At 41.4% G+C, this 20202-nt stretch overlaps 1 protein-coding gene and 1 pseudogene across 1 annotated transcript; both read right to left on the bottom strand.

The window, feature by feature from the left end:
- Window positions 1-1132: 1132 nt before the first annotated feature.
- On the bottom strand, window positions 1133-3448 carry LOC129817603 (cytochrome c oxidase subunit 7A2, mitochondrial-like; annotated as a pseudogene).
- A 103-nt stretch (window positions 3449-3551) lies between these two features.
- Window positions 3552-8061, bottom strand: LOC129817602 (cell cycle control protein 50A-like). Its single transcript, XM_055873030.1, has 7 exons — window positions 7577-8061; window positions 6359-6478; window positions 5982-6089; window positions 5715-5802; window positions 5497-5640; window positions 5198-5404; window positions 3552-4719 (listed from the first exon to the last, which is right to left on the bottom strand). Exons 1-7 carry the CDS (start codon window positions 7808-7810, stop codon window positions 4526-4528), a joined length of 1095 nt encoding a protein of 364 aa, XP_055729005.1. The 5' UTR covers window positions 7811-8061; the 3' UTR covers window positions 3552-4525.
- Window positions 8062-20202: the final 12141 nt, after the last annotated feature.

Below are 20202 nucleotides of genomic sequence, written 5' to 3'. Positions count from 1 at the left end.
CCATCAGGACAACGACCCTAAGCACAAAGCCAAGAGAATGCAGGAGGGGCTTCGGGACAAGTCTCTGAATGTCCTTGAGTGGCCCAGCCAGAGCCTGGACTTGAACCCGATCAAACATCTCCGGAGACCTGAAAATAGCTTTTCAGCGGCGCTCCCCGTCCAACCTATCAGAGCTTAAGAGGATCTGGAGAGAATGGGAGAAACTCCCCAAATACAGGTGTGCCAAGCTTGTAGCGTCATACCCAAGAAGACTCTAGGCTGTAATCGCGGCCAAAGGTGCTTCAACAAAGTACTGAGTAAAGGGTCTGAATACTTATGTATAATGTGACATTCCCATTTCATTTTTTTAAAATAAATTAGCAAACATTTCTAAAAAAACGTTTTTGCTTTGTCATTATGTAGTAGTAGTGTGTAGATTGATGAGGGGGGGAAAATAATTTAATCCATTTTAGAATAAGGCTGTAACGTAACAAAATGTGGGTCTGAATACTTTCCCAATGTACTGTAGCCTAGCGGTTAACAGCTTTGGGCCAGAAATTGAAAGGTAGCTGGTTTGAATCCCTGATCCCATTGGGTGAATCATCTGTTGATGTGCCCTTGAGCAAGGCAGTTACCCCTAATTGCTCCTGTATGTCACGCTGGATAAGAGCTTCTGCTAAATGACCAAAATGTTAACGTCTTATTGGGGAAAAAAACAACAACAAAAAACACCAGGAAATCAGCTAATAATGTTCCGGCCCCCTGACCACTCGCTCAATAAGAATATATATTTTTTTAAATAACTTGACATTGGCTGAATCTAGTTGATGAGCCCTGGTCTATACACTGGTTGTATTAACATTGTTCTACGTCATTTCAATATGTAAAACAATTAACATTGTTTATTCAGTTTAGTTTAAAGGATACACCATAACGAATGTCATCCACACAGCAGGTGGCCATCCTATCACCTCTGACCACAAAACACCTGCCGTCATTTTCTGTTCGTTTTCAGACGATTCCACATGTTGAATCACCACCGTTCGTCGCCACACAACAGGTGATCTACTTCACACAGCCAACGTTCGTTATGGTTTGTCCTGTACTTAAAATATACATTTAAATACATACAAAAAGGACGAATGACACTTCATTATGAGGCATATTTAATCATCCTAAGTTACAATAAATAAATAAATAAATATTGATCCCATGAAACAGAAACCATTATGACAGGACAAATCAACCCCCTGAGGACATGGAGACAATGTTTTACAACTAACAGGGTGTATTGTAGAACATGTGAGCCCAGGAGCTGCAGTCACTCCTTCTTCTTGGGGAAAGATGCACAAACCAGCTCATATATGACATATGCAGATCCTGCAATGAAATGTAAGACGTTATTACTATTTAAATAAAGTGTATTACAAAAAGGTACTGAGCAATATAATGTGGTAATGTACAACCAGACTAAACCAAGATCTTATGTCTACATGGATTAGTTTGCCATGGAGTCCATCTGTACTCACCCAGAATAGTGAGTGCCATTGTTGTTCTGTATAGGATAGCATCGCTGACACCCCCTTTCAAATGAATTGGAATCTCATTGTCCTCCTGGTGAAGAAAAATATACCGTATTAAATTAATGTAATGCACAGCAACATACAGTACAAGCATCCTGCATCCTTTAAGCTCACCAAAGCTGTGGTGTTCTCTTTTGGCGCATTTCCAATGAGGATTCACCCCAGTGTTATAACCGAAAGGCTCAGACAATGTTTCCATCTACACAGGCCGGCACCCTATGTCTCACTGAGCCATGACTCCGGCGGACCTGCTCTGACTTGGAGCTAAGGCAAGGCCCTAGGTACTTTTCAGCTTGCATTTACATAGCAATGCCTAACTGTGAACTTTAACACCATCTCACAAAGCAGAGGTTGTTGATTCTGCTCATCACAAGTTTTTAGTGTCACACTCCTGATATAAACACAATAATACTAGAGCCTACATTAACATAAAACACTGGCGGCCCACTAGTGTGGGTTTAAGTCTCAAGGGAAAAGCATCATTTGAGTGGACATTGACTTACTTGAATTTATCTTTTCATCTCCTAGTAAAGCAAAGGGATTCAACAGTGCATCTCCAGAGAACTCTATCTGGGTGGTTGAGTGGTCATTAATGCCCACAAATTGACCATTCTAACCACAGAATGAAACAAGTACATTCCAGCAATCCAGCCATTACACTTTTAATTATTTACAGCAAGATCTGCACCAAGTTTTAGAAAGCATTTAAAAGCAACACAGTTTGCACAATCACTTATTGAAAAGCAACCAATGATGAGGCAGTGGCATCACTCTCCCCTGATCAGTTGCCAGTGGTAATTAGTCAGACATGGGTTTCTCATCCATCTCACAACATTGACACCGTCCCAAATGGCACCCTTTTCCCTATTTAAGGCACTACTTTAGACGAGGGCCCATAGGTCTCTGGTCAAAAGTAGTGCACTATGTATGGAATAGGGTGCCATTATGGACACACTATGTGACTGTTTTCAGTTTACACCCAGCATGCAAAGCATTAACTCCAACCCAATGAGCTTCTGTCAATCAGATATACTTATCCATCAACTATATGTAACTCAGGCTTCATTGGAGGGGAACTACAAATGGACAGGTGGACATGTCACCAGTCATCAAAACATAAATATCACTTTGTCAACAATAATTTCAAGCTACATTTTCCATGACATTAAACTAAAAATCAAAGAGTAGATTTGAATGTCAAATTTTAAGGACATTGCCTATTAAAGCCGTCAGCCATATAAACCCTGTCAATTACCTGGAAATGCTTCTGCTTCTATGTGACCTTGTTCTCCAACTGCCTGCGGGAGCTGCTGCTCAGCGTTCGCCGCGACACATGCTGGAGCGCCTGTCAAATTACGAAAAAGAAGCATCAATTTCAAGCCCATCGGCACTGTAGTTTTACAGATATATTTTAAGATCAGCGCTGGCTTGGAATAGGCCGCTATCTACCTGTGTATTTAACCAAGTTAATTTGCCATCAACACAAGTAAATTAATAAAAAGTTTAGTAGATAACGTTAGCAAGCTTGCTACCTGTAAGTTAAATGGCTAGCTAGTAGTTGCCACTACCTGTCATTCCATGACCGCTAAAGGCTAATTACGCTACTCGTCTTCTAGGATGCATAACCGATTCCGTTGAATACAGATATTAACAACTGCAATCAAAACATGACTAAATCGATATCTTACTTGAATGTGTCGGTACATCTTTCCCCCACGTCAGTCGTCGTACAAGGACACAGTAACACCACGTTTCCGCTAGTTTCTTTGGAGGATTTACTGACGCGTCAGGAAAGGGGGCATACTGCCACATACTGGGCAGGAGTGTGAACTTGGAGAATAACCAAGCCAACACCAGCTACTGTATCTGGGCTATAAAAGTACTGCCAAAAGTGGCTCAAGATTCAAACATTATATTAAGTATACAGTCACTTTTTCAATTTTGAAACATTTCCCCAACCATTTTCAAATAAAATTCTGGTTAACAACATGAGTTGTCCAGACATTATTTTATTTGTCAAGCAACAGGCGTATAATCTCCAGGTAACAGGTAACTCGTGCAAAACATATTTCACCAATTTGCAACAATCTTAGTAAGAAAATAAATAAGGATGTTTTTCAATAGAATAAAATGAATGCTAGACTGGTCCAAGGTATGTCTGTGTTCTTGCCTACTTATTTGCCATGCTAAACATGTTTTACATAATGAATTTGCAAGAATGCAGAAACAGACTGGCACCCAGGCTACATGGAGCTTTGGTCCCTGAAAACCTTGAAATGGACTATTTTCATTTGCGTTATGTTACTTAAACTTGACTCTGCATATTTTAGGCAGCTGAACAAAATTACTATTTATACACTGAGAAAACAAGTTCTAAAGTACATTGAAAACATTGCAAGCGTTCCATAACGCTTGACCTGAAAATCTGTGCACATCCTTGTGCAATCTATAGAGACCTATCTGTAGTGTAAACAGACCAGAAATATGTTCCTCAAACTACTGTATGTAACAAGAACATACTTGTATGAATAAACAGCCTTGACTCAAAGCAATTCAACATTTAGACTGTTCCAATTCGCTTGACCATATTCAAACATTATTTTAAATAATTTATTCATATATAACTAATAAACATCTATGACTGACACACACATATTTCTGCATTAAAACGGTACTATCTGCACATTGATGTAGCGTCATTACATTTCAACTTACTGTCAATACAACATCTTGACAGAAAAACCTACGTTAACTGCATAGCTTTCTGACCATGAAAAATAAATACGAGTGAACTCTCCCCTGACGTCTTTGCTCTTCCAATACTTGCACAGCACTTTTGACAAGCAGGCCATTCTTACACACAGTACACAAGCCAGACACAAGAGACCACCAGTGCTTGTAATTAGCCACTGGTTACACCCATGCCTCTGCTAGCCAGCATGCAACATACATACAAGATGTCTTTAGTTAGGGATGTCAGCGGTGTTGTTGCGGCTGCCATATTTGTGGTGGATGATGAGGAGGACCACTCCCAGGAAGAAGCAGACGGAGCCCACAGTGATGTAAGCGATGCCCAGGAAAGGGTTCTTGCCCCCCATCCAGGAGATGGTGCTCAGGATCACACGCTTCCGGCCCTCAAAGCTACGAACAGGATAGTCTAGGATCAACTCATTAAGGAAGACTCAACAAATGCTCAACTTCAGACCCATTTAACTTACAAAATAACTCTAGCAAGAAGGATCTTAAAAGGGAGTGGCCCCTGATCCGTGATTGGATCTTTTATTTCTGAGGCTCAGACAGAAAAGATAGTCATGATCAGGAGAGTCACTGCCATCTTAAAAACATATCATACAATAACAATGTGGACTGGTATTAAATCATTTGTAGTCTATATTAGTGGCAACAACAAAGAAAGACAGTATTCGTCATCACCCAGCTGGTGAAACCTATTGTTATTAGCAAGTGAAGGAATGGCCCCCTACCGAACACAGCCCAACATTGACCTGGTCTGTCTGACCTATTATGACAATGACTGATGTGAACATTCCTATTACATCAGAACACAAGCTATCATTCCACAAACCCAAACTTCCAGTACAGCTGTATCATTTGAAAAGCTGTCAGTGAAAGGATACTGTAGGTGACTTCCAGGGTGTAGTTGCCACGGGGAAGTGTCGGCGTCATGTTGTTCTTCTTTTGGATAATACGGTACAGTTTACGGAAAGTGGGGAGGGCAGCTGTACGCATCCACACAATGAAGTCCTCATTGATGAAGCCGTTATTCTCAGCGTCTGTGTCTAGTTCATAGACAGGCTTGCGCCAGTTGATCGGCTTGGTTGTACCTGGGTGAGGAAATGATAGTGAGATTCCTAGTAAAAATAAATTGACTCTTTACCATCTTCAATAGTAACAATTCTGCTGAGTGCTTGCTCACCTTGAAAAGCACTTGTGAGGTTGGGGTTGCCTCCTGGATTCCTGAACTTCACATGCTTATCTGTCCACCAAGCGATCCCCTTCTTCATCAGAGGAATTTGGATTCTTGTGCCATTAGGGTCAATGTAATACAGATCCAAAGTGTCTGAGGAAAAGATCATGAATAAACAGAGCTGCTCCTATTGCAATTCTAGTAATGCTGGTCTAAAAAGGTCTTACCATTAAACATGCTGTTGGCAATTGCACCACAGGGAGCAATTGGCATTTTTTCATTGCGAGCATAGGGCTCACACTCTTTACTGGGGTTCTGTGGACATTGCAAGCAGACATGTAACGTTAGATCATTGCACAGAACATCTTGCCAATTTGATGGAAATGTCAGATAACTAAAGATGTAAAATTGTTGATGATCAGTCAAAAGTCATTGCAGAGATTCAGGAAAGCAGTGTGAAAACAGGTACCCTGTTTTAAAGGCATAATATGTACCATTAGAGAGGTGGTGTCACCATTCAGTTGACTGTCATCCCTGGACTTGACATAGCGCCGGTGATTTTGGTAGAAGTTGGACAGGCCATAATACATGAATACGTTGCTCTGTTGAGACAAAATTATATTCAATGTTCATGATGATCACATTTCAAATTCAGAAACATACATGGGGGTACTTAGCCTTTCAACAGGGGGAACTTGAGAAGACTGATGAGACCCTAGGCCCACTGGTAAAACGCACAAGGGGGTAATTCAAGGGTACTCCAGGCAGAGCAAAATTCAGTTGGTAGGAATAGTAGCCGGAAAAGGTTGGTAACCACTGACATAGTGTATAGGTTTCTATTTGGGATGCAGACATCATGCTTCATACTTACTTCAAAGGGCTGTTCCAGAGAGAAGGGCAGTGCACAGGTGCATGGTCTTGTGCTGTTCCAACTAAAGCTCTGGGAGCAGTTGAAGCATGGGCTGGACATGTCAGTCCCAGTATAATCAATCTGTAATGACATGTGTACATCAAAACAGCATTTCCAAATGGCTGGAAATCTGCTGCCTAACATTATTTCAAATGAATTGATTTGTTTTATTTAACCTTTAACAGGCAAGTCAGTTACGAACAAATTCTTATTTACAATGACGGCCTACTAATCCACAAATGGTGCACCTGTGACCTGATATCAAATACAGTACATTAACAAGATTCCGAGCCTACAATTACGCTTGTTTACACTGAGATGCACTGGGGTCTGAACACAATCATGGTTAGATTAAGACACCGCGGCCAATCAGCTCCTTTGTTATTCTACGTGACATGCCAATTCAAGATGGCTGATATGGCTACTGCTAGCTAGCATGAAGACAAAAGGGTCAGTTTTCTGGGAAAAACTAGCAGTTTTTCGATCTTCTCGATGTATCAGTTTGGATATAGGTGCAATTTTCCCTGCATTGAGGTACATTGTGTCTTAATCTAACCATGACTGTGTTCTGACCCAAGTGCAGCTAAGAGAGAACAAGCGTAAAGCGGTAGGGTCGGAATCTGTGGGCTACAAATACATAAACCATGGTCTAATTAAGCAATAAGGTACGAGGGGGTGTGGTATTTGGCAAACATACCATATGCTAAGGGCTGTTCTTACACGCATTGCGGAGTGCCTGGATACAGCCCATAGCCGTGGTATTGTAAGCACAACCCCGAGGTGCCTTATTGCTATTATAAACTGCTTACAATTGTAATTAAATTAGTAAAAATAAATGTCATACTCGTGCTATATGGTCTCATATACCACGGCATACAGCCAATCAGCATTCAGTTTCTAATGGCCTTTGTAGAACTTGTTTATGTTTAGGCTATATTTTGTTGATACAGATCATCATGAAAAACAACATTGGGGGGAGTAAATATACAAGCAAATAGTGATTGAGGCACATGGAAGTGTGTAAAAAAGTAGCTTTTTTTTGTTTTTTGGTGGCGGGATCAAGCTTCTCCATACACCTGTCCCATCCCCCTCCCTAGTACTAAAGGTGCCCCCTTTCTCTTGGACTTATTTAAGTACAGTAGGCAGCTAGCTAAGGATCCCGGATAGCACGGGCCTTACCTCGAACTCCTTGATGTTGTTGGACGTGACGTAGAGGCCGATACCAATGGGGATGAAGATAAGCCCGATAACGAAGAAAGCTGGAAGAACTGTGCCCGCTGTCAGGATGGGTTGCCAAGCAGGTAATCGTTGTTGTTTAAACGCTGTGTTATCGGGCTTTTTATTCTGGATGGTCCCACCACCAGGTGCGGCGACGTGACCGTCTTCCTTCGCGTTGTAGCTCGACGCCATCATGGCTTCACTCAGAACGATTCTGTTCTAAAATAAAACAACCAGTGGCACTGCAGTGGCAGCTATTATAGCGAGACTCCCTGAAGCTAACAATTTAGCCGAGACAAGTATGATAATACTCTGATAAATAAGGTATAATTGTGGTCGCTTTCTATAGGTTATTTCGCAAGATAACTCATTTTAATTAAATATAGCTACCCCAGCGTTACGAACAGCCAAGTCAGGAAGTTTTTTTTTTGTTTTCTATTGACATACGTGATGACATCATCAACTATGATGTACGTTTCACCAGTGACAAAATCTCATTTTCATTCATAGTATAATTTTAATTCTAATTATTTTCTAATGTAATAAAATATGTTTTTGTTTTGCCCAATAAATTGATGTTGACCTGAATTGACCAAAACATGGTCTTGATTTGTCTACTTGGAGATCAAATGATGAATCCTCATATAATGACAAACATCCGTTTGAATATTCAGATTTATTGAGGCAAATAAATAACCAGCTGATATAGCATACATGGGTCATCCTTAGACAACTGTGCCTGATTACCTGGATTGATATCATAAATGACCTTTTTAGGGCATATTATCTAGACTGTGTGGATGCTATAAAATGCACACAATGCTCTGTATGTTGTCCATATAGTTCACCATATAGCCATGGTCAACTGATGGTGTCTGGTAGCATGTTTTCATCTGCTTTATAGTAATGCATAGCCTATTAATCCAATCCTAGTCTCTTAATAATACAAATCATTTGGTGGGTGCTTATATTTGTCCTATTTCACACATGTACAAGTGTGTATTAATATGCATGTGTGAATTGAAATTGTGTTTTTTGCATATCCCAACTCTCCCTGAGACACCCTCGGAGAGTTGGGTCAAGGCCAGGGTCTGTTTTCACAGACATCGTGCGCCATAAGTCTGGCAAACCGAGACTGATTCTAGAAAGTGATGATCTCATTATATAGGTCAGTCTACCATAGACAATGTTAGGGTAGGTGGTGTTTTTCTTCTTTTTTGATATCTAAAATGATTTAACAAAATTCATATCATGCTTCTAAGAATTGAAATAAAACACAGTGTACTCCTGATCTGAGGTTAACCCTTTGATCATCTTGAAGTGGATTTTCTTTAGGTTATCCTCATACACACAAAATAGTGGGAATAAACATATTACTGTATACATTTGGTATGACCAGTATTGTTTCTATCCCACATACAGTATATAGTGTACACTGAACAAAAATATAAACTCAACATGCAACAAATTTAAAAGATTTTACTGAGTTACAGTTCATATAAGGAAATCAGTCAGTTGAAATGAATTCATTAGGCCCTATTAATCTATGGATTTCACATGACTGGGAATACAGATATGCATCTGTTGGTCACAGATACCTTTAAAAAACGGTGTGGCCACCATTTGCCTCATGCAGCACGACACATCTCCTTCGCATAGAGTTGATCAGAATGTTGATTGTGGTCTGTGGAATGTTGTCCCACTCCTCTTCAATGGCTGTGCGAAGTTGCTGGATATTGGCGGGAAATGGAACACGCTGTCATACCCGTTACTCATGAGAATCCCATTGGTGACATGTCTGGTGAGTATGCAGGCCATGGAAGAACTGGGACATTTTTAGCTTCCAGGAATTGTGTACAGATCCTTGCGACATGGGGTGGCAGACAGCGATGCCATACACGCAGTCTGTCATCTGCCCAGTACAGTTGAAACCGGGATTCATCCGTGAAGAGCACACTTGCCCAGCGTGCCAGTGGCCATCGAAGGTGAGCAATTGCCCACTGAAATCGGTTACGACGCTGAACTGCAGTCAGATCAAGTCCCTGGTGAGGATGACGAGCACGCAGATGAGACGGTTTCTGACAATTTGTGCAGAAATTCTTTGTTTGAGCAAACCCAATGTTTCATCAGCTGTCCGGGTGGCTGGTCTCAGACGATCCCGCAGGTGAAGAAGCTGGATGTGGAAGTCCTGGGCTGGCGTGGTTACATGTGGTCTGTGGTTGTGACGCCGATTGGAAGTACTGCCAAATTCTCTAAAACGACATTGGCGGCGGCTTATAGTAGAGAAATTTAACATTAAATTCTCTAACAACAGCTCTGGTAGACGTTCCTGCAGTCAGCATTCCAATTGCATGCTCCCTCAACTTGAGACATCTGTGGCATTGTGTTGTGTGACAAAACTGCACATTTTAGAGTGGTATTTTATTGTCCCCAGCACCAGGTGCACCTGTGTAATGATCATGCTGTTTAATCAGCTTCTTGATATGCCACACATATCAGGTGTATGGATTATCTTGGCGAAGGAGAGATATTCACTAACAGGGTTTAAACACATTAATCCACAACATTTGAGAGAAATATGCTTTTTGTGCATATGTGTAACAGTCCTGACCTGTTTTATGTTGTTTTTTATGTGTTTATGGTCAGGGCATGTGTTTTGGGTGGGCAGTCTATGTTATCTGTTTCTATGTTGGTTTTGGGTTACCTGGTATGGCTCTTGATTAGAGGCAGGTGGTTTGCGTTTTCCTCTAATTAAGAGTCATATTTAGGTAGGGCGTTCTCACTGTTTGTTTGTGGGTGATTGTCTCCTGTGATGTCTTCGTCGTTGTCGATGTATTTTCACATACGGGGCTGTTTGGCTGTTCGTGTGTTTTGATGTAACGTTCCTGTCCGTGAGTTTACGTTTAGTGATGTGAGTTTATGTTCAGGTTTCGTTCTACGTCGTTTTGTTATTTTGTAAGTTTGTTAAAGTGTTTGTTTTCGTGTTGCCATCTTCATCGTTGTTATAAAATAAAAGATGGCTTATTTCCCGCAAACCGCATTTTGGTCTGAAGATCCTTCTCTCCTCACCTCATCCGAGGATGAGGAGAGCGACAGCCTTAACAATATGGAACATTTCTGGGTCTTTTATTTCAGTTCATGAAACATGGGACCAAAACATTACATGTTGCGTTTATATTTTTGTTCAGTATATTTCCCCAATTGCACATCATCCTGTTAAATTGTTTCTCTAATTTGTTTTTATTCATCCATCTCTACACATAGTTATAATATAGTTTATGCAGCGTTTATAGTATATATCGTGTTTAGCGCCTGTGTACATACTGTCTGCCCTTGACCAGCACAAAAACATCCTGTGGCGTTCTGCATTAGCATCGAATAGCCCCCGTGATATGCAACTTTTCAGGGAAGTTAGGAACAAATATACACAGGCAGTTAGGAAAGCTAAGGCTAGCTTTTTCAAACAGAAATTTGCATCCTGTAGTACAAACTCAAAAAAGTTCTGTGACACTGTAAAGTCCATGGAGAATAAGAGCACCTCCTCCCAGCTGCCCACTGCTCTGAGGCTAGGAAACACTGTTACCGCCGATAAATCCACTATAATTGAGAATTTCAATAAACATTTCTCTACGGCTGGCCATGCTTTCCACCTGGCTACCCCTACCCCGGTCAACTGCCCGGCACCCTCCACAGAAACCCTCCCAAGCCCCCACCATTTCTCCTTCACCCAAATCCAGATAGCTGATGTTCTGAAAGAGCTGTAAAATCTGGACTCCTACAAATCAGCCGGGCTAGACAATCTGGACCCTCTCTTTCTAAAATTATCTGCCGAGATTGTTGCAACCCCTATTACTAGCCTGTTCAACCTCTCTTTCGTATTGTCTGAGATTCCCAAAGATTGGAAAGGTGCCACGGTCATCCCCCTCTTCAAAGTTGGTGACACTCTAGACCCAAACTGCTACAGACCTATATCTATCCTACCCTGTCTTTCTAAGGTCTTCGAAAGCCAAGTTAACAAACAGATTACCGACCATTTCGAATCCCACCGTACCTTCTCCGCTATGCAATCTGGTTTTAGAGCTGGTCATGGGTGCACCTCAGCCACACTCAAGGTCCTAAACGATATCATAACCGCCATCGATAAGAGACATTACTGTGCAGCCGTCTTCATCGACCTGGCCAAGGCTTTCGACTCTGTCAATCACCACATTCTTATTGGCAGACTCGACAGCCTTGGTTTCTCAAATGATTGCCTCGCCTGGTTTACCAACTGATAGAGTTCAATGTGTCAAATCGGAGGGCCTGTTGTCCGGACCTCTGGCAGTCTCTATGGGGGTGCCACAGGGTTCAATTCTCGGGCCGACTCTTTTCTCTGCATAGATCAATGATGTCGCTCTTGCTGCTGGTGATTCTCTGATCCACCTCTACGCAGACGACACCATTCTGTATACTTCTGGCCCCTCCTTGGACACTGTGTTAACTAACCTCCAGACGAGCTTCAATGCCATACAACTCTCCTTCCGTGACCTCCAACTGCTCTTAAATGCAAGTAACACTAAATGCATGCTATTCAATCGATCACTGCCCGCACCTGCCCGCCCGTCCAGCATCACTTCTCTGGACGGCTCTGACTAAGAATATGTGGACAACTACAAATACCTAGGTGTCTGGTTAGACTGTAAACTCTCCTTCCAGACTCACATCAAGCATCTCCAATCCAACATTTAATCTAGAAACGGCTTCCTATATCGCAACAAAGCATCCTTCACTCATGCTGCCAAACATTCCCTCATAAACTGACCATCCTACCGATCCCCGACTTCGGCGATGTCATCTATAAAATAGCCTCCAACACTCTACTCAACAAATTGGATGCAGTCTATCACAGTGCCATCCGTTTTGTCACCAAAGCCCCATACACTACCCACCACTGCAACCTGTACGCTCTCGTTGATTGGCCCTCGCTTCATACTCGTCGCCAAACCCACTGGTTACAGGTTATCTATAAGTCTCTGCTAGGTAAAGCCCCGCCTTATCTCAGCTCACTGGTCACCATAGCAGCACCCACTCGTAGCACGCGCTCCAGCAGGTATATCTCACTGGTCATCCCCAAAGCCAATTCCTCCTTTGGTCGCCTTTTCTTCCAGTTCTCTGATGCCAATGACTGGAACGAACTGCAAAAATCACTGAAGCTGGAGACTCATATCTTCTCACTAACTTTAAGCACCAGCTGTCAGAGCAGCTCACAGATCACTGCACCTGTACATAGCCAATCTGTAAACAGCCCATCTATCTACCTCATCCTCATCCTCATACTGTATTTATTTATTTATCTTGTTCCTTTGCACCCCAGTATCTCTACTTGCACATTCATCTTCTGCACATCTACCATTCCAGTGTTTAATTGCTATATTGTAATTACTTCACCACCATGGCCTATTTATTGCCTTACCTCCCTTATCTTAACTCGTTTGCACTCACTGTATTTAGACTTTTTGTTTTCTTTTTTTCTACTGTATTATTGACTGTATGTTATGTTTATTCCATATGTAACTCTGTTGTTGTACGTGTCGAATTGCTTTGCTTTATTTTGGCCAGGTCGCAGTTGCAAATGAGAACTTGTTCTCAACTAGCCTACCAGGTTAAATAAAGGTGAAATAAAAAAATAAAAAATACTGTATGTGGATTGTGTAAATTCTGCGTCTGTATATTGGGGCGGCAGGTAGCCTAGTGGTTAGAGCGTTGGGCCAGTAATCGAAAAAATAAAGGAAAAAATCTGTCGTTCTGCCCCTGAACAAGGCAGTTAACCCACAGTTCGTAGGCCGTCATTGTAAATAATAATTTGTTCTTAACTGACTTGCCTAGTTAATATTTTTTTTAAATGTGTCTGTATTTTTTTGTCTGTCTGTTTCTTTTTTGCTGTCTGTAACTCTGTAGCAGCACCATTTCACAGAGTCAAATTCCTTTACATGGAAATGTATTTGGCGAAAGAGGTGATTCTTCTTTAGCACTGCTGCGAATATGTATCACCACCATCACAATAAAATCTCTTCTAGACAAATAACTGACCCACTACCCCTCCTCAGGGATGTTAGTTTAGGCATTTTGGAGATTAACTTCTTACTCTTCTTAAGCCAATTTTAGCCATGTATCTTTCCTCACACACAAACCACTGCAGAGTTAGCTCTGATCCAGGGTGTTACATGTGGCTTGAGTCTTCTTCAAGCCTTCCATTGAAAAAGGGTCAAGCAGCACGTAACACCCTGGACCAAAGCTACTGCAAAGTACACTTTTCATACCTCCTATACAACTCCATGTGGCCCTACTTCGCATTGTGGGGTAAGCCAGAATCCAGTGGTAATGCTATCAGAAAGCCCATAGAATTGAAAAGAGTGCCGTTTGACATGCTCCCAAGGTTAGAAATCATCTCCATGACACCCTGCTAAGTGCTGACTGTCTATTTGCTGATCAGTTGGCCATATGGTTGCTGTGCAGGTCACTTGTCAGAGAAGGTGAAGGAAGTTCCACATCACTGTCTCGTCTGGGCTAAACTATCACATGGTGCACAACATTTCCTGTAGGGACAAGAAATCATTAAAAGAAGCATGAGTAATACCCATTGTATCCTCACTCAGACCAACCAGTGAATACATGAGGGTCATTACTTCCTATTCCCTTTATAGTGTATTACTTTTGACCAAGGCACATAGGGTTATATAGTGCACTATATAGGGAATAGGGTTCCATTTGGGACGCATACTGTTTCCATTGGGTCTGGTACACGTCTCCCTACTGAATATTCAGGTATGCCCTCCCATGCACCATAACATCAGCAAGTTTTTTTCTTCTTTTGCCTCATTCCACTTACATAAACCTTTGTTCATCTGCTCATCAAATCAAATTTTATTGGTCACATGCACATATTTAGCAGATTTTATTGAGGGTGTAGTGAAATTATTGTGATGTAGCGAAATGCTTGTAAAGGATTAGGATAGGAGGTTGTGTTCTCTTGGGAGCAATAGTGTGTGGTTTTTGTTATCGCTTTATAGAGAGGGAGTCTGCTTGTTAGAAATAAGTATTTCTTAAACGCTCTAGAGGGTATGTTTAATCAATTGGTGCATGGCTATGAGAGCATCACCACCCTGTGTTGAATTTCCTCTCTGTCTGGGTCCAGACCTGTGGCCTGCCTTCCCTCAGTACTTCCTTTTCACATCCTTGTTTAAATACTTTTTGGAACAGGAGTAATTTGGAGGAAATACTGTAGGCCTCGATGGTCGCTAGCCAAATGTAGTGGACCTTACTGTAAGTCCATAGTCCAGGTAAATGTAGGCTACATTCATTATTTACCATATAAATAACATTACATTTAGTCATCAGATCAGAAAGACGGCTTCATTCTTTTTTACTCTCCAATTTAGCATTTTCAGATTGAGCTGTCCATATTTGTCCAGATGAGGGAACCATAGATCATCATCAGAACATCATATCATCTTGAGACAGGCTACATAGGGACAAATGCTGGAAGCTAAAGTATGATGATGCAATGCATCTGACTCAAACTTGACTTGATAATTCAATGACAAGGCTGCACCTTACGGTCTGGGTGCTCTTGAAGCAGAAAACATAAATGTAAGAATGAAAACATTTTTGTACAGAGATGTAGAATGTCCTCCACGTCCTCTGCGATCTAGCCCTGAGACAATACGGTACACAACACATTTCCCCTCCCTCCAGAAAGAGATATACATTAGGACTAGATCATATCAAGAACCTGGGCCAAAGCATGACCTGTTTCTTCCTGTTTTCACTCTTGGTCTCTCACCCTCACTGTGGGTGTATCCCAAATAGCTCGCAATTCCCTTGTCAATACTTCAACGTTAAGGTACTTGGCAACCTATTCTCTATACAGTGCTCTACTTTTGACCGGGGCCCTTTGGCAGTGCTTAATCTGAGTCGGATCCTGACGGAAAACGATCTGGCACCTCTCAGTTTTGGACTGTTTAATTCCTGTGTTGTGTCTGAAAATCTCTCCCCTGCCAACATGACACACATTCATTAATTATGAAGTTTGGTTGCCTATCCTGATGTGAAGTGTGTTCTATAGAAAGTATTTGACTCTGACGTGTGCCACAGAAAGTATTTGACTCTAGCCACAAAATTAAGGAAATTAGAAGGGGGGGGGGGGTTCTGGCCAGGGGGAGATTTTCCCAGATCTGGGACCTCTCCTGGCATGAAAAAAATTGTCACTGTTTGCAATGTACAAACAACAAAACAACAAACAAAAGCGAGCAGTGTTAATTAGAGTTGCCACCTCTGTAAGTATCCTGCCCCCTCAGAAAACGTAATGTGAAAACGTGCCTGATGTACTAAGACCCGATTTGTGTTGGGTTTATGGTTTTGTGCAACTGTCACGACTTCTGCCGAAGTCGTTGCCTCTCCTTGTTCGGGCGGTGTTCGGCGGTCGACGTCACCGGTCTTCTAGCCATCATCGATCCATTTTTCATTCTCCATTGGTTTTGTCTTGTCTTCCCACACACCTGTTTTCAATCCCATCCATTATTCTCTTGTATTTAACCCTCTGTTTCCCCTCATGTCTTTGTCAGAGATTGTTTATTGTTAGTATTGTTTTTATGTTTATAGGTGCGCGACGGGTCTTCGTACCCATATTTGTTTTGTTCGTTTCTTATTTAGTGTTATGGAGCATGCATTTGGACTTTCATTAAAAGACTCCATTTTACACTCCGTTTGACTCTCCTGCGCCTGACTTCCCTGCCACCTATACACACAACTCTGACAGCAACAGTATATAGCCTAGAGACTGACCAACGGGTGGCCGTTGGTTAGCGCCTGAGTCTCTCACAAAACTACAGTGAGATTCACAAAATTTCAAGTCATTCTGAATACTACACCAGGAGAAGGCCTATAATTTAGCCTAGCTGTGGACTGTGTGTAGCCCAATCACAAGGCATAGCCTACAGTCGGGACCGAGCGGAAAATCTGTCTGTGAACAGCATTCATCCAAAACAGGCCTTTCACAATATTTCAAATAAAATCGCGGGAAAACACAGGTTGGAAAGCAGATGTCTCCTCCTGAAAAGAGAAGACTAATCTGTGTATGCTACAAAAAAAAAAAAAAATCTTCCAAATAGGCCTATTGAGCGAATAGCATTGTTTAACAAAGTAAAACAGGCTTTTGGCACGAGCGCATTGTCAATTGCCAGTGAGTGAGCTGCTGCATCATTGGGTGAGTCAGTGAAACTGGAAAGCTTTTTTAGGACTATAATTTCCTCCTCATACTGTAGCCTACAATATGTTTCTCCACACAACTAGGCCTAGGCTATTGATGGATTCAAGATGAGGTCATTAAGGTCATTGATCTCAGTTTGTCAGTGTCGAAGTAGCCTCTCATTTTGATCATTTGTGCAGTATTAAAAAAAGATTCAGTCATGTAAAATTATGTAGAATTGCATGAAATGTATTTATAAAAGGACACATTTTTCAAGGACCCTGGGTTACAATTTGTTTTTAAGTCTATATCTGTATAGCAGACACAGTAGCCATCTGAGAAATGCATGCCAGTGTAGTAGCATGCCATCTGCATATCTCCATCTCTCTGGGGTTAGGCCTACATTTATTTTCCTTTATATAGACTATATACACAGTACCAGTCAAAAGTTTGGACACACTTACTCATTCAAGGATTTTTCTTTATTTTTACAATTTTCTACATTGTAGAATAATAGTGAAGATATAAAAACTATGAAATAACACATATGGAATCAAGTAGTAACCAAAAACATGTTAAACAAATCAAAATATATTTTAGATTCTTCAAAGTAGCCACCTTTTGCCTTGAAGACAGCTTTGAAAACTCTTGGCATTCTCTCAAACATCTTCACCTGAAATGCTTTTCCAACAGTCTTGAAGGAGTTCCCACATATGCTGAGCACTTGTTGGCTGTTTTTCCTTCACTCTGGGGCCCAATCCAACTCAACTCATCAAACCATCTCAATTGGGTTGAGGTCGGGTGATTGTGGAGGCTCGGTCATCTGATGCAGCAATCCATCACTCTCCTTCTTGGTCAAATAGCCCTTACCTGGAGGTGTGTTTTGGGTCATTGTCCTGTTGAAAAATAAATGATAGTCCCACTAAGCGCAAACCAGATGGGATGGCGTGTCGCTGCAGAATGCTGTGGTAGCCATGCTAGTTAAGTGTGCCTTGAATTCTAAATAAATCACAAACAGTGTCACCAGCAAAGCACCCCCACACCATCACACCTCCTCCTCCATGCTTCACGGTGGGAACCACGCGTGCCGAGATCATCCGTTCACCTACTATACTCTGTGTCTCACCAAGACACAGCAGTTGGAACCAAAAAGCTCAAATTTGGGCTCATTAGACCAAAGGACCGGTCTAATGTCTATTGGTTGTGTTTCTTGGCCCAAGCAAGTCTCTTTTTCTTATTTGTGTCCTTTAGTATTTGTATTTATTATGGATCCCCATTAGCTGCTGCCAAAGCAGCAGCTATTCTTCCTGGGGTCCAGCAAATTTAAGGCAGTTTATACAATTTTAAAACATTACAATACATTCACATATTTCACAACACACTGTGTGCCCTCAGGCCCCTACTCCACCACTACCACATATCTACATTACTAAATCCATGTGTATGTATAGTGTGTATGTTATCGTATGTGTGTGTGTGTGCATGTGTATGTGCCAATGTTTGTTTCTTCACAGTACCCACTGTTCCATAAGGTGTTTTTTTAATCTGTTTTTTAAATCTAATTTTACTGCTTGCGTCAGTTACTTGATGTGGAATTGAGTTCCATGTAGTCATGGCTCTATGTAGTACTGTGTGCCTCCCATAGTCTGTTCTGGACTTGAGGACTGTGAAGAGACCTCTTGTGGCATGTCTTGAGGGGTGTGCATGGGAGTCCGAGCTGTGTGCCAGTAGTTTAGACAGACAGCTCGGTGCATTCAACATGTCGACACCTCTCATAAATAAAAGTAGTGATGAAGTAAATCTCTCCTTCACTTTCAGCCAGGAGAGATTGACATGCATATTATTAACATTAGCTCTGTGTACATCCAAGGGCCAGCCGTGCTGCCCGGTTCTGAGCCAATTGCAATTTTCCTAAGTCCTTTTTTGTGGCACCTGACCACACGACTGAACAGTAGTCAAGGTGCGACAAAACTAGGGCCTTTAGGACCTGCCTTGTTGTTAAGAAGGCATAGCATCGCTTTATTATAGACAGGCTTCTCCCCATCTTAGCTACTACTGCATCAATATGTTTTGACCATGACAGTTTACAATCTAGTGTTACCCCAAGCAGTTTAGTCATCTCAACTTGCTCAATTTCCACATTATTTATTACAAGATTTAGTTGAGGTTTAGGGTTAAGTGAGTGTTTTTTTCCAAATACAATGCTTTTAGTTTTAGAAATATTTAGGGCTAACTTATTCCTTGCCATCCACTCTGAAACTAACTGCAGCTCTTTGTTGAGTGTTGTAGTCGTTTCAGTTGCTGTAGTAGCTGAAGCGTATAGTGTTAAGTCATCCGCATACATAGAAACTCGGGCTTTACTCAAAGTCAGTGGCATGTCGTTAGTAAAAATTGAAAAAGCAAGGGGCCTAAACAGCTAACCTGGAGAATTCCTGATTCTAACTGGATTATATTTGATAGGCTTCCATTAAAGAACACCCTCTGTGTTCTGTTAGACAAGTAACTCTTTATATACATTATAGCAAGGGGTGTAAAGCCATAACACAAGTTTTTCCAGCAGCAGACTATGATCGATAATGTCAAAAGCTGCACTGAAGTCTAACAAGACAGCCCCCACAATCATTTTATCAACAAGGGATTTCTTTTCAGCAATTCAACCATGAAGGCCACTCAGTCTCCTCTGAACAGTTGATGTTGAGATGTGTCTGTTATTTGATCTCTGTGAAGCATTTATTTGGGCTGCAATCAGAGGTGCAGTTAATTGCTGATTTCTGAGGCTGGTAACTCTCTAATGAACTTATCCTCTGCAGCAGAGGTATTTGAGCTTATTTGAGCTCTTCTTGAGCTTGGTCTTTTACCAAATAGGGCCATATTCCATATACCAGCTCTACCTTGTCACAACACAACTGATTGGCTCAAACGCATTAAGAAGGATAGAAATTCCACAAATTAACAATGCACACCTGTTAATTGAAATACATTCCAGGTGACTACCTCATGAAGCTGGTTGAAAGAATGCCAAGAGTGTGCAGAGCTGTCAGTGGTCAAGGCAAAGTGTGGCTACTTCGAAGAATCGCAAATATACCTTTTCTTTTGATTTGTTTAACACTTTTTTGGTTACTACATGATTCTATATGTGTTATTTCATAGTTTTTATGTCTTTACTATTATTCTACAATGTAGAAAATAGTAAAAAAGAAAAACCCTTGAATGAGAACAGGTGTCCAAACTTTTGACTGATACTGTATGTATTTTTTTAACTGACAATTAAAATCAATCAATCCAAGCGGTGGAGCGGTTAATTGATGAATGGAAAGAGACATCTGTTACAAAACAGAAAAAAGTTTACTGACATTCTGAG

Source organism: Salvelinus fontinalis, chromosome 20 (assembly GCF_029448725.1).
Source record: "Salvelinus fontinalis isolate EN_2023a chromosome 20, ASM2944872v1, whole genome shotgun sequence".
Classification (NCBI taxonomy): Eukaryota; Metazoa; Chordata; class Actinopteri; order Salmoniformes; family Salmonidae; genus Salvelinus; species Salvelinus fontinalis.
This window is presented reverse-complemented; position numbering and strand designations above follow the sequence as displayed.